This window comes from Limulus polyphemus, unplaced genomic scaffold (genome assembly GCF_000517525.1).
Source record: "Limulus polyphemus unplaced genomic scaffold, Limulus_polyphemus-2.1.2 Scaffold4371, whole genome shotgun sequence".
NCBI lineage: Eukaryota > Metazoa > Arthropoda > Merostomata > Xiphosura > Limulidae > Limulus > Limulus polyphemus.
In genome coordinates, this window is record NW_013669981.1 from 1 (window position 1) to 14,026 (window position 14,026).

General features: G+C 30.6%; 1 protein-coding gene across 1 annotated transcript in view; it reads left to right on the top strand.

The window, feature by feature from the left end:
• Positions 1-1,934: 1,934 nt before the first annotated feature.
• LOC106471050 (lysine-specific demethylase 5A-like) overlaps positions 1,935-14,026 on the top strand; it is a 61,632-nt gene continuing 49,540 nt past the window's right edge. The window contains 7 exon segments of the mRNA XM_013931634.2: positions 1,935-2,198; positions 7,853-7,930; positions 8,559-8,618; positions 9,766-9,828; positions 11,493-11,669; positions 12,664-12,816; positions 13,210-13,300. Of these exon segments, the coding sequence (XP_013787088.1) occupies positions 2,058-2,198; positions 7,853-7,930; positions 8,559-8,618; positions 9,766-9,828; positions 11,493-11,669; positions 12,664-12,816; positions 13,210-13,300 (763 nt within the window). The 5' untranslated portion in view covers positions 1,935-2,057.

Genomic DNA, 14,026 nt, shown 5'->3' on the forward strand with positions numbered 1-14,026 from the left:
TGTGTGTGTGTGTGTGTGTGTGTGCATAAACTGTAAGGGTTTTTTTTATATAAAAAAGTGGTACCATTTATTGAAAAAAATAAGTTTAAGGACTCCATTTTTTAGTACTATATTTAAAACTTACACCAATAAAGATGTAATCAAACCCTCACGTATAGTCCTAGTGAAAGTCGTGTTCTTGTTGTGAGGAGAGTACTTTTACTTAAAATTGTGTTCTATTATAAAGAAATGGTTGTTGTACATACCACAGTTATATTTCTAACTGTCTGAATCTTGAATACCGAAAGTGTGAAACTTTTTTTTTACGGATATTTGTTTGTGGTGACATTGTATTTATTATTTCGGCCAAATACAGAAATACATGTATACACACGCTACATCCATTATAGTAAGATAAGCTATAACAGATATCGAGGGGTGTTTAGAGTGACTTGTGCTACTGTCACGTCAAATCACAGTGCTCCATAACAAAGAAGCATTAGCATCATTATAACGTGATGTTTGTTTATATAATTATTCAGGCACATCAAGCCTTTGCCGCAGCCTGAACAGAGTGAAACTGTTGAGATGTCAGAAGTCGAGAAAGACAAAGAAATGGTTGTTGCACATACCGTAGTTACTTTCCTAATTGTCTTAATCTTGAATACGGAAAGTGTAACATTTTTATGGTTTTTTGTTTGTGGTTTCATTCAACAGATGGCGCCACAGTGTATTTATTAATTCTGCATGTACATAGATACATATTGTTACGTCTCCGTTTGTTAATTAACTTTCCGTAACTTCGTTCCGACGAAACTTTAGCGACACAAGTTCTTTACTTAATAAAACTGGTTTATTCTTTCCGAATACAACTTTACCGATACACTCAACTTCAACAATCGCGCTAAACAAACGCTGTAACGTCTCTCGTGCTCTCTGACTGCAGTTCAATTACTCATTGTCTATACACACATTACCGCGTCACGTTGTCCCCCTCTTTTATATACCCGACTACCCTATATCTAGTAAATACTCGAGCATTCGGAACTATCCTGTACTTTGGTAGAAACGTGGCGTCACAGTAGTCATGTGACTCGCTGACGCAACAATATATATAATCTACTCTCGTCTTTCGATAGTTCCCGAATTTACTAGATTCTTGACTTCAAGTTTAGAACTTTCTAGATATTCTAGGCCTACTTTAACGTCATGCACCCTCTAGCTAACTGCTAACATATAAATTGAAACGTTAACTATGTAGCTTACAGTATCAAACATATTAACCCACATTGTGCAATAAAATTCATACTATGATCAGCTGAGATGTGCAGTTTCAAGTTGGTACTTCCTGTCATCACTTCAGTAAAATATGGTTGTTAGATCCGACTAGAAATTTGTTTTGTCATATAATATTACGTTAAACTGTAGATATATGTGTGCGTAAACCAATGCTATTAAAAATGATACTTTCCACACTGTAATCACTTCCATATTTTAATATTGCTATGCAAATCTTCAAAATATGAATATTTCATGAAAAATCATAATTGACATGAGTTTAAAAAAGAAGTGAAGATATGATTATGAAACACGAACCACAGAAATACCTTATAAATTACGTAGAACAGCTAAGTAACCAACAGGCTACTATGCCTTGTCATGTGGGTTAAAACTTTCATTCACGGAGATACATTATCTAATAAGGGCTGTCACCCTCGCAGCTGAACAACCTACAAATTTATATTCGAGTTTGTATCCATCCGCCTCACTAACATTAATGTTTTTAGTCAGTTTATTCGACTTTTTTTTAAAAGATAATATTTGAAGATTCAAAATACCATTTTTAGTGTTTTTATTTAATAAAAACTGTTATTAAATTGGCCATATTTGAGAATTATGTTTCTAAATGGAGCAATACACCGAAGATTTAGTGCGTCAATTAGTAAGTGCGATTAAGGTTGTGACTGTGCGAGGCTCGTGTGAAGCCGAGGTGGCGTTTTGGGGGAAGATCCATGTTGTGGGAACGTGGAAACTATGTTTAGTTAACATATACAGTGTCGTTCTTTTCTAAAAAAACTATGGAGTGGGATTTCAAACCTCCACCAGAAGCCCCAGTTTTTGAGCCTACAGTTGAAGAATTTAAGGACCCTCTTGCTTTTATAGCGAAGATCAGACCCATCGCAGAAAGAGCAGGCATCTGCAAAATAAAGCCCCCACCGGTCAGTATTTCTTTCTCTTTAAACTAAGTACTAGAAAATAGGTTCAGCTGTACGGGTAACGTCACCTACATTGTTCGGTTTCCAATTCCTCTTGTTAGGTCTTATGAGTTCTTTTTGGATATACTAAAGTTAAACTAACTATTAGACTTTTTCTTTCGAAAAGTATTATGAAACAAACTTCGGATATTTCCAGTAGAGCTAGTGTTCTACTTATCGATCTTTTTGCTGTCACACATAAAATTTTAGAACAAAAATATCAGTCTTCGTGAAGCTGAGAGCAAAATGGCGACGCTATTGTTGACTTTAGGATTTAAATCCCACAGTTTGACTCATTGATTATGACTAGTTATTATTTTCTTAGTCGTAGCTAATTTTACACCAACCCACAGTTTTTATTATGTTTTGTACATTTAAAACGCCTATTTTCGATATTGAACATAGTTTGATAGTTTCCTGCTTTTAAAACTTAAAAGATTTATGCGTAAAATTACTAGTATAATTTATATAGCTTGTAATGTTATACGTTACACTTGCAAGTTGCAATTACATTTATAAATTGTACAACGACCATGTTTTCTATGGATTGCTAATGGTACTAATAGTAGTACTATCCCATCTACCATTTGTGGTATCTTCATTGTTTGTTTTTAGGACTTTGTTGAAAAGTAATTGTTTTTAATAAAACTTAGAAGTTAGAGTTTATAAATTAAAATGCTCTGTAATCTGAGATTAATGATTTGTCATTAAACTTAAAGGCTTCATAAATGTGGAAGTGAGCAAAATAAATGTAAACATATTCGATGACGAGGAACCCACTTTGAGACTAATAATGGTTGGAGATGGCTTGAATGGGTAATGAAGAAAAACTTTAATGTAAGTTCAACATAACAGCAAATGTACAACGTTTCGACAAGGTTTTGTCATCATCAGGTACAACAAATGTAAACATATTTGCTTGTACTGAAATAAATCTGTTAGTTTTATCCCACAAATAGTTGTTTCAAAACTTTATATATTTACTTCCAAGTTCAATGAAACTAAATTTTATTACAGGAGAGTTTCAGAAATTCTTGATAGGATTGTATTGTTCATGTAATCATATTTAGTATTTCAGTTTTTCTGTTAGTTTCAAAATAGTTGAATATTGCAGTTGTAAAATGTTTTTATAATGTTGAATTTCATTGTTACTTAGAGCAGGGGTTCACAATCTTTGCCAACCAGCGGACTTCCTTCAACTTCTTTACTTTATTGGTGGACCACTCCCGTTAAAAATAGTTTTTATCATGTGTAACTGTTGTATCATATGTATATTTTACTACCTTTACAGCATGATTCTGGTTTTAAGAAAATAACAATGACAAGAGATTTAAATATGGAAAATTAAGAAAAAAAATCTTGCGACTTACTTTAATATGAAGGATGATTTGCTGAAACAATCTTCAAATTTCTGGGTCAGTGTCTGACAGTTTCAAACGAAGATCCGGCTACACTTAACTTGTTTCTATACTTCGATTTTATATATGCAAGTTAAGAGAAACCTCACATTTTATTTCAATCGTTACTCTTTCAATAAATGGTAGTTTCATAAATTTGATGTATTACTGTGGACCTCTAGGGGGCTGCAGACCACAGTTTGGGAACCTCTGACTTATAAAACTGTATTAGAGAGAGAGCACATCACACAACGTGTAGTTAGGAAGCGTGCAAAGAAAATATTAAGTGTAGCAGCAGTTGAAGAAGACGATATAGCTGCCATTCATACTCTACAGACTTTTTTTACTAATATGGCTGACACAGTCCAGAATAAGAGTAAATGAAAGAAGAATACAAAATTAAAATATCGTTAATAAAAGTACAACTTTTCTGTAAGTTGGTGGCTTATTAAAGGTCATAAAAAAAGAATTAAAACTGTCATATTAGGCATGTAATGTTAATAAGCATTTGGATACAACAGCAGATTAAGCCACCTCAGGGCTCCAGAACAGTGAATGATATGGGATCTCTTTATGCATATTATTATTTTTTCAACAAGACAAGCATTTATTCCACAGTTAAATATACATCTTGGTCTACAGGTGTGTGTATATTTATAATGAAGTTCCATTTTTTGTATATATACATTTTTAGATTGTTGATCAGATTTGAACAACATAACTTTTGCTTAAAGAGATTACTTATTCATAACTATGTTAAAATTTCAAATAGCACTCCAAATTTAAAAGAAAAATTTTTTTGAAAGACTCGTTTTGTTTCTAATAATTCTTCCTTTTTCAACAACACTCTTTACATGTGGTATCCTAGTGTAAAATTTTTGATGTCCCAATTTGTCTCTGGACAGCAGCCTTGTCTGTTCCCTGTTAATCTGCCACTGTATGGATTTATGGTAATAATAACTGATATTGAATTTTCATTTAATATCCAATGAAAATTTGTATAGATGCAGCAAACAACCTAATTTGTGAATGTATGTGACTCTGAAGTTATGTTTGTTTGCGCATGCTTTACCAAAAGATGCTATAAAGTAACATATGACATTATAAAACAATCAATTTTAATACCAGTATTTGAAAAGGGAAGCTTATGTAATTTTCAGATACATGAGAGTAATTTAATATGATGAGTTATAAGTTTCTGTTTTACGCTTTTGTATTGTACATAGAAATATTTTCTCATTGAGCCCAGATCTAGTCATTGCCATGACTTAAAATGTAGTTTGTATGTAATGTTATGAAAACAAGTATTACTTCTGACAAATTTTTGGTATCTAGTATATATATATATATATATATATTTATTATTGTGCAGGTGTAAATGAGAGTGAAAGTCAGTAATGAAGGCATAGAAGCATTTCAGTAATGATTAAAAGAGTAGGCCTACTTAGTTAAACATTCATGTACCTGAACAGTTATTTTTAAAATCTATTTTTTATGGTGTAATAAAATTACAAAGAAAATATAATGTTCTTTGCCTTTATCAGTTAATTCAGTGTAAGCTTTCTCATTTTTATAGTTAAATTGTCCAGTTTTTTTGACATGTTATTAAATTTCTTGTAAGTAAACAAAATATTTGTAAGTAATATTCTGTTTTAGGACTTCATACTTGTTTTTCATTGTGCTATAGTAAAATCGTATATTTGTAGTTGATTTCCATCTATTGTATTTTCACTAAGCTGAAGCTGTAACATGGATATCTAGCTCATTTGATTTATGACTTTTGGTGCAAACACAAATGTACTACACCTGGAATAACATAGGATGTTGTGAAAACCTTTTGGTGTTTTACATCTATCTATAACTTATTTTCTATATTATATTCTGCTGTTTTTTATGAAGTAGATTTGTTTATCTTTAAGACAGTTTTTGAAGATGGGGGGGGGGGTCACACAGAACTAAATGTGTGTGGGGCTGTTGAAAGAGCCATTTGAACAGCAGGAGACTTATCTGATGGTGATCCAACAGTTGAAAATACTTGTTAGAGTAATGGTTTTACAGTGTAATCCAGGGTCATACTATACCTCCCCAATTGTAATTGTGCCTGAAGAAATTGGTTAAGTTTGGATAACTGTGGGCTGTAACTGTAAAGCATTTAAGTAAAGAATGTGTATAACCAACTGCTTTAAATTATGCCATAAATGTTTTGTGAGAACGATTTTTTGTTTTTTTTCTTTGTGGTATTTCTCTAATTGAACTGATTTATATACTGCAATTATAGTAGTATACATGTCAGAAAGGTATAGATCAAATTTTGTATTTTGAAGCTAGTATTAAAATGTAATATACAAATCAACTGTATGGTTTGTGAGACAATATAAAACCTTTATAAGAGGTTAAATATAGCAATTATATAATTTCAATAGTGCAGAAAATCTGGTATAATTTGATATTTCTTTGAAGTAAGTATAGAACATTGGTATTTTTTATTTATTTTAGTGGATGTTTTGACAGCCTTGTACTTTTTTAACAAAAATATTACATAAAATTAAAAAAAGGGCTCTATATATAGCCTGGTTATCAAGTGCTTGTAACATTCAAATTATCCAGTGTTTGTTTTGAAATGTTTGCACACACACACATCTATATTCTTAAGCTGCCTGATTCCTCATTTTTTTGTCATGATACCACCAGCACCATGTTTATATATCATATAAAACTTATCAAAGTGAAAGTTATGTTTCTATCTGTCAGTGCTTGTATTGTTCATTGATGTTTTGTGCTATTGCCATAGCCAAATGACTGCTTCAATAGGTAAAAATAAATAACAAATAAAACAGTTGAAAATAAAACAAGTTACATCTAATTGGATATATAAAATGGAACTTTCTAATCAATAATATTAAACAAAAATCCAGCTTTATTTCTGTCGTATTTTTAATAGTCACTTTGTTTGTTTGTAAGAACTTGTATGAACAGATAAGAAAATTAGTATGTTGTTATTAGAAAATCTAGGATACAATCAGTTATAGTTTTATTAAAAAAATAATTGTTGGATACATTTACATTATTTTAGGCACACAATAAATAAAAACTAAGATGAAAGGGAGTATTTTTTAAAAACAGCATTTCAAAAGATTTTCTAAAAATTCACAACTTAAAATATTGTAGAAATACAAAATTTTTTTTATAATTTTTAGAAGTACAGACTACACGTGTAGAAAAAAACGTGCACCAAATTTCATGCAATGTATAAGCATTTTATGTATGAGAACAAAATAAACAGCTGACACAGTTTTCATCCTTCCATCTTTTTAGACTACACGCTATAGTAGCACAAAAAAAACACAGTGGCAATATTTTGATTACTTGAATACCTGGAATAATTGAAAATAATAATAATCAGAAACACTGATTTTGTTTAGTTGATTATTTTTTAACATTAATTGATTTAATTGTAATTTTAATTGATCGACTGTTTTATGTGACACTAATTGATGCTCATAGGTAATCAAGTTAATTTCCTAACTATACAGGTACTTTGATATTCAGTTTCATTTTTATGTGTAACATATCTCAACATTGGAAAAGGTTTTGCTCTGTAACATTATTAATTAGTTTGATATTAGTAAGCATCCTTATTGGTAAGGAAAAAGATATTTAGAGGAAAGTCAATAGACAAGAAAATCTCAGGATAGTTTAAAAGAGTTTGATATAGTCTCATTGTTAACTAACCTATACATTTCCTAACGAGACAGTAGTTTCAGAAAAATTATATTAAAAAGTTTGAAGTACAGTTTTTAGGGTATCCATAGCATTATCTAAACCAACTCTCATTTTAGGGAAATACCTATTTTTGAATATGGAAAACTGTTTTGTAGGTGATCCTGTACAGCATTAATGGGATGTTTTTTCTTATAATACTAAAACAAATGATTTAATTTTTTGAACAACCAGGTTAACAACTGATGAAATAATGTATTCTAATGCTTATATGTAAAAAATTAAGAAAAGTATATTTGATTAGCTATACTCATTACCAGGTTCATTTGTGGTGTTGACCTGGGTAGGTAGGTAGCTTTGATCAGAAATTGATATTAAAGTAAAAATTTATGTTTATATCAAGGTTTGAAATGAATAGTCCCCAATGGCAAGTAAATATTGCATCAGATGACCCAGTGCTTGGTATGTGTGTGTGTATGTAATTATTAATAACTTTTTTAGGATTGGCAACCACCATTTGCAGTAGATGTTGAAAATTTCAAGTTCACTCCACGTGTCCAGAGATTAAATGAACTTGAGGTAAGAACCTTTTTTCTTTCCTATGATGTCATTTACTTTGCTTCTTGTGCATTAAAGAATAATCCTTGTACAGTTAATTTTTTGAATTGTGGATTTGTGGCAGAAATATTACTAGTTTTATATTGTTTACATCACTTGATAGAATATTAGCTCTAACTTTGAATTTGAGATTTACTGTTTATTTAAGAAACAGATGAATGCAAGGTTTCAAAAATAATTTCATTGAGTAAAAACACTTTATATAGTAATACTATTTTATGATTTTTTTTAGTACATGTTTTATACTAGTTAATTTAAATGTGTATTTGATATATATCTTTTATTGATATTATATCTTGATATTGATATTATTCTAAAGTGATAATTTTGAAAAGTGTTGAATATTCTATTAATTAAAATTATTATTTTAATGTATTGCTACCCTGCTTGAGGAAAGTCACATTACCATGTTTATAATACACAAAAGACAGTCAAATCTTTTTACATTGTTCAAGTACTAATGTTATATTTTGTGAAGTTTAATAAACTGAGTAAAAATTCAGTGATTTAAGGAAACATTTGGGAAATAAAAGTATCTAAATTAGTAATGAAACAAAAACAACTAATATGTTTTATTGTCACTTTATAGGCAACCACTAGAATTAAATTAAACTTCCTGGATCAGATTGCAAAGTTCTGGGAGTTGCAGGTAAGTTTAGCAAACTAATAATGATTGTATATGTAACACAAAGCACTTAATTATTGAGCAGTTTTCTTGTATTTATGTTTTATATATATAGCCTATGCTGATGAGAGCTGGTGAGTAGTGAAATTTGCTAATTGATTTTTCTCAAATGTAACTGTTATTCCTATTTCCAGCTTGTTTTGGTTTTTGTAAAGACATCTTTGAACTACTCTATGTTTAATATGACAGAAAACTTCAGGTACAACAATTTAGGAATAAATTATCTTCTTTTTTTTATCCTAAGTTGTACATGAAAAAATATATGCAACATAATACAAAACCTGTAATAAGCTGAAAGTATGATTAATACCATTCCTTGGTTTTGAGTATATTATATACACATCATAATACAAAACCTGTAATAAGCTGAAAGTCATGTTATGATGTGTATATGATATACTCAAAACCAAGGAATGGTATTAATCATAAACCTGTAATAAGCTGAAATTACGATTTCTACTGTTCCATGGGTTTCTTCCTCCAAATTTTCTCAATACTACTCTGCTAAATCTACTGAATTTTTGTACATGAAAATAAACACTAAAAGTCAGAGCCAAATTAACATATGGGAATTTACATTAAAATGCAAAAGAAAAGTTCAGTGACCCCTCTGATTCCTTTGTACACCACAATAGTGAGGAAACAGGACACCAACTCAGTGTATCTCATTTCACTATCCTCTGCAAGGCCGACACTGATCTAGAATTATCGATTAAAGAATATCTCAACACCAAATGGCATCCTCCAACCCTCGATAACATGCAGACTTTGTTTAAGTTGAACATTTTTTAATATTCCTTTCTTGTTCTCCTGTTCAATTTTCACACTTTTGTTTTGGTTTAATTATTGTTATATGTAGCAATGTAATTTGAATGACAGATGTAAATTCTTTATATTTTGTTTTAGCTACTGAAGGTGGAATCTGTAAAATTCCAAAACATTTATCTTTGTCCCTTTTTAGATAAGTAATGTTGTTCATCACAAGTTTCATAATTCTTTTTAATACCAAATACACAATAATTAACCAAAATCAGCCTTCTAAAATTGTTTTGTCTCGAGCTTCATAAAAATTATATACTTTGTTATTAATATAAGAGTAATATATTTGTAGGGCTCTTCACTGAAGATTCCAACTGCAGAAAGGAAGCTCTTAGATCTGTATTTAATACATGAGGTAAGTAGGTTGTGCAGTTTACTGTATCATTTAAGGAATTTTTGAATAATTCTTAATCCTTTCTGTTGCACATGCATGTATAATACTTATGTATACTTCTGTTCCATGTCAGCAAAGCAGTGGTCAGAAAGATAACTAAGAAAATTGGGTAGAGTACATCATTAACACACATCAATTGAATTATTATACCTTGGTAGGCCTTTAAGTTACATTATTTATGGGTGCTTTGTGTGTACTACATCATGAACTGTTTTCTTTTAGCTTATTTTCATTGCAAATGCATGCTTTTTTACCTCAGAAGTATTTCTATTGGTTTTGTTAGTAATAATTTGTAATTATTAATGACTACTGATCAAAAATAAGCCAACTTAATTGATCAGAAGTAAAACTTATAACTTACTGATGCATATCTTGTATAACCATATAATCCAAAGTATACAATGGATAAGTATATTATAGTAGAACAATTTAGGACCTTCACTGTGTCATTATAGTCTTATTTTATAACATCTGTTCATGCTCTATCTGAAAATTGTACATCTTGACAATAGTTCTGCAGTGTAATTTCTATTGCATAAAGCTCTGTAATAAGGCTGTCGTGTCCAAAACACACTACTACATGCATGATTTCTGTAATATGTCTAGTGTATAAGCACAGTGGTTTCTCATCACTCATTCCAACAGTCCAATCACATAGAAATCCATAGGTGTTGCACCCAGTGACTTGACTGGTATGTATTTATGATATTCCTTATGAAGACATACCATTCATGTCACTGTATGCAATGGTTGAATGATATGTTGCAGAAGCAACTTGTATTACTTTTCCAGATAAAGATTCTCTGGATTATGCAGTGTATTGTTGCATGTGGCAAAACTGAATTTTTTGTTCATGGATTCTCACCTATTAGAAAATGCCACACTTATGACTTGTTGCAGGTCTCTCTGTGGATGGTCCTGGTGCTCCAAGTTGACACATATTCCATTATTTCCAGTTCCATTAAGGACACTGCAGAAATTCTAAATCCCTAATCAGAACTCATCTTTATGATCTAAGTATATGAATGTTTTGCATCAGAAAGGGCTGTTACATACGTTTCACAAAAATGATCAAATTTTGATAGCAGCATACTACCAAGATAACACCAGACAGTGTCAAAATATCATTCTGATACATGTCCTAGTTGTCATTAGACTTGCTAAGTTGCATATGCAAAATAATTTTCATATAATGTACTCAACCCTCTGTAAAAATGTTGAGCAAGCATATTTTTTAACTCTCTGTATAAGGTCATGAGCCATTACACGAAAAAACAAAACCTTTAATTATTAGAATGCATTGAATTGCAATTTTAGTACTCTCAAATTTAACAGTATTTTCAGCCATAGTCCTGTTAACAATCCACAAGATATAGCCAGATTAGGCTGAGTATTAATTAAATTTGAAATATGCTATAGTCTAAGTTTTGTTTTTATTCAAGAATATTACAATAATTATATTTCTTCATATTCCTTTTTTTTTGCTTTAATAAAAAAACAGATAATTTCATACATGGTTATTGTTGGTAATTTTATACAATACTGGAAGTAAAATTGCAACTAAAAGAAAATGTTAGGAAATAAAACAGGTTTTTCCTGTGAACCTTTTGTGATTTCTGTTTTAGATTGTTCAGCAAGAAGGTGGAATGGATGTTGTAACGAAGGAGAGAAAATGGTCTAAAGTGGCTTCCCGCATGGGGTACCCACCAGGAAAGAGCATTGGTTCTCTCTTACGGCAACATTATGAGCGTATTCTTTACCCTTATGACATTTTTAAAAGTGGAGCAAGCTTGGAAAACATTGTAAGTTTGATATAGCTCATATCCTTTAAGACTGTATATCAACATGGAAGGAAATTAATAAAATTTAATGCTTTTAATAATCCTTTTATGTTAAGAAATTTGCTTCATAATGTTCGAGCATGTTCTCCTTGGTTATACTACTCAGTAATTTAACATTACTAAAAGGTGTCTTGCATACTTAAAGATGTCATACTTTGCTTACCATGGCTGGTTCCTCAAATTGATCTAAAATCATAATCCTTTCATAGGTATAATAAATCAAAGTCTGAACAAAACTTCTGTGAAATTTGTTAACTTACTATACACGTTAATGATTACTATACAACATTTTTCAACATTAATTGTTATCTCAAGAGCTAGGATAGGATAAGTCAGAAGAATAATATATGTTTGTTTGTTAATTTTTAAAATTATGGCAAAACTTGAATAATACAATGGAATTGTGTAGAATGGGTTCTACAAAACTTATTTGGAAGTGCTAAGTCTAGTCAGTAGAAGTACGAGTTAGAAAATTAGAAATACTTACTGTAGTTTTGTTGGCTATAATTTGAATCTAATGAAAAAAATGTTTAAATCATTCTTTTAAGAACTTGTTTTGTTGTACCATATGCATTTTATCATTCTTGTCTGGTTAAAGACAAAGTTGTGAGGATTCATATCTGATACCAGACAGTTTTATTTTTCAGAAGTGTGTGGATATAAGTATTTAGTTATTTAGTAGCCATTGCTCTTGTGTTTAATTTAGTAGATGAAAGTTTGCAAGATTGTTTTTGTATTTCATTATTTTGAATGCTAATTAAAATAACTTACTTAGACAAAACATAACTTTTGATTTATATGCTCACTAGACATACCATTATTACACATGTACTGCAAATGCTAGGGTTTGATTGTATAAAAAAAATAGAGAGAGAGAGAGATCAAGCTTCACTTTAAGTGTGCGTGTTTACACTAGTTACTTGAAATTATACTTTCCAACTTTTTATTGACATAGAATTTGGAAGATCTGGAGGAGAAAGACAAAAAAGATACAGATTACATTCCTCATGGTATTCCATCACGTCAGGCAATTAAGCCTCCTCCTGAACAAGTTGCTCGGCGATCTAAACGGCACACAAAAGGAACAATGTCCTGTTCAGAAAATGCGGTAAGCTTAAGTGTTGTGTAAATTAATACCACTTTTCATCTGACAGCCAGAACCAATATAGAAAAAATTAATGCATCAGGATACAAGTATGTGGGAACATGAAATATTGAACTTAAAGGTTTTTTTTTTCCTTTAATGTGAAAAAACACGTTTGATACATAAATGAAGAAGCTAGATGATACTGATATTAGATAGATACATTACATATGAATGCATATGTAGCTATAGTTATTCAAGCATAAGATTTTATTTTCTTTCCCTTGAAAGTGAGAAATGTCTTTATTTAGTTATGTTGGTGGCAGACTGAAACGTAGAAAATAAAACATTGAAAACTTTTTTCGTTGGGATAAGGTGTGTAAAAAATAGGAAGTATTAAAGAACCTGTTCTTTTAGGGTGATACAGCATGTTCCCCAAGTAATGAGTTACAGAAGTTGCAGTTCTGTGGTGTAGGACCAAAGATGCCAGGCTGCAATGTAATCAAAGGTAGGTTGTTGAAACTTAATGATGCTGAAGAGATACATTTTTGAGTTTTAACTTACTCCTAATAAATTCAAGCATAATATTTTTTAAATTTTTTTACTAGGGATGCAAAGTTTTACTTTAGTGATATGGTAATTCCACATTTGATACTGTGGAATAATGACTGTATTGTAGCTTTGAGAAATTAAATGAAATTTTTGCACCAAAATTTATAAATGTACATATTGGATTTTGTTTAACTCTGGTTATCTGCTCTCAGGTGAGTGTGTGAAATATCTAAAACATAAAGCAACTAAAATGAGAAAGTGTAACCCAATCCATTATTTATCATGAAAAGAAATACTGCTAGTTTAAGCTTCTGGTTTCCAATTTTCAAGTTATTTTTTGTTTCTTCTGGTTAATAAGCAGTATGCCTACTCATTTTTTCAGGGAACTCCAAAACTAGTGAAGTAAAGTCACAAAGATCATTTTTTAACCATTTATTCTAAGAAGGTGCAACTAAGTAGTTTTTAACTCTTCCCAACATGGGGTCGGTCAATTTGACTGAGTCACGTGACCTTTTGTACTCGTTTAAAGTTGATATAAATTTAATACTTATAACTATATATATAGGGTATATCTTCACGAAATTTGGCAGTCTTTCAGTTAATATTACAAGTCTTTCACACACAAAAAGTCATATTTCTTAGTGAAATATTTCTAATAAAATAAAATAAAGGTTTGTCCTTG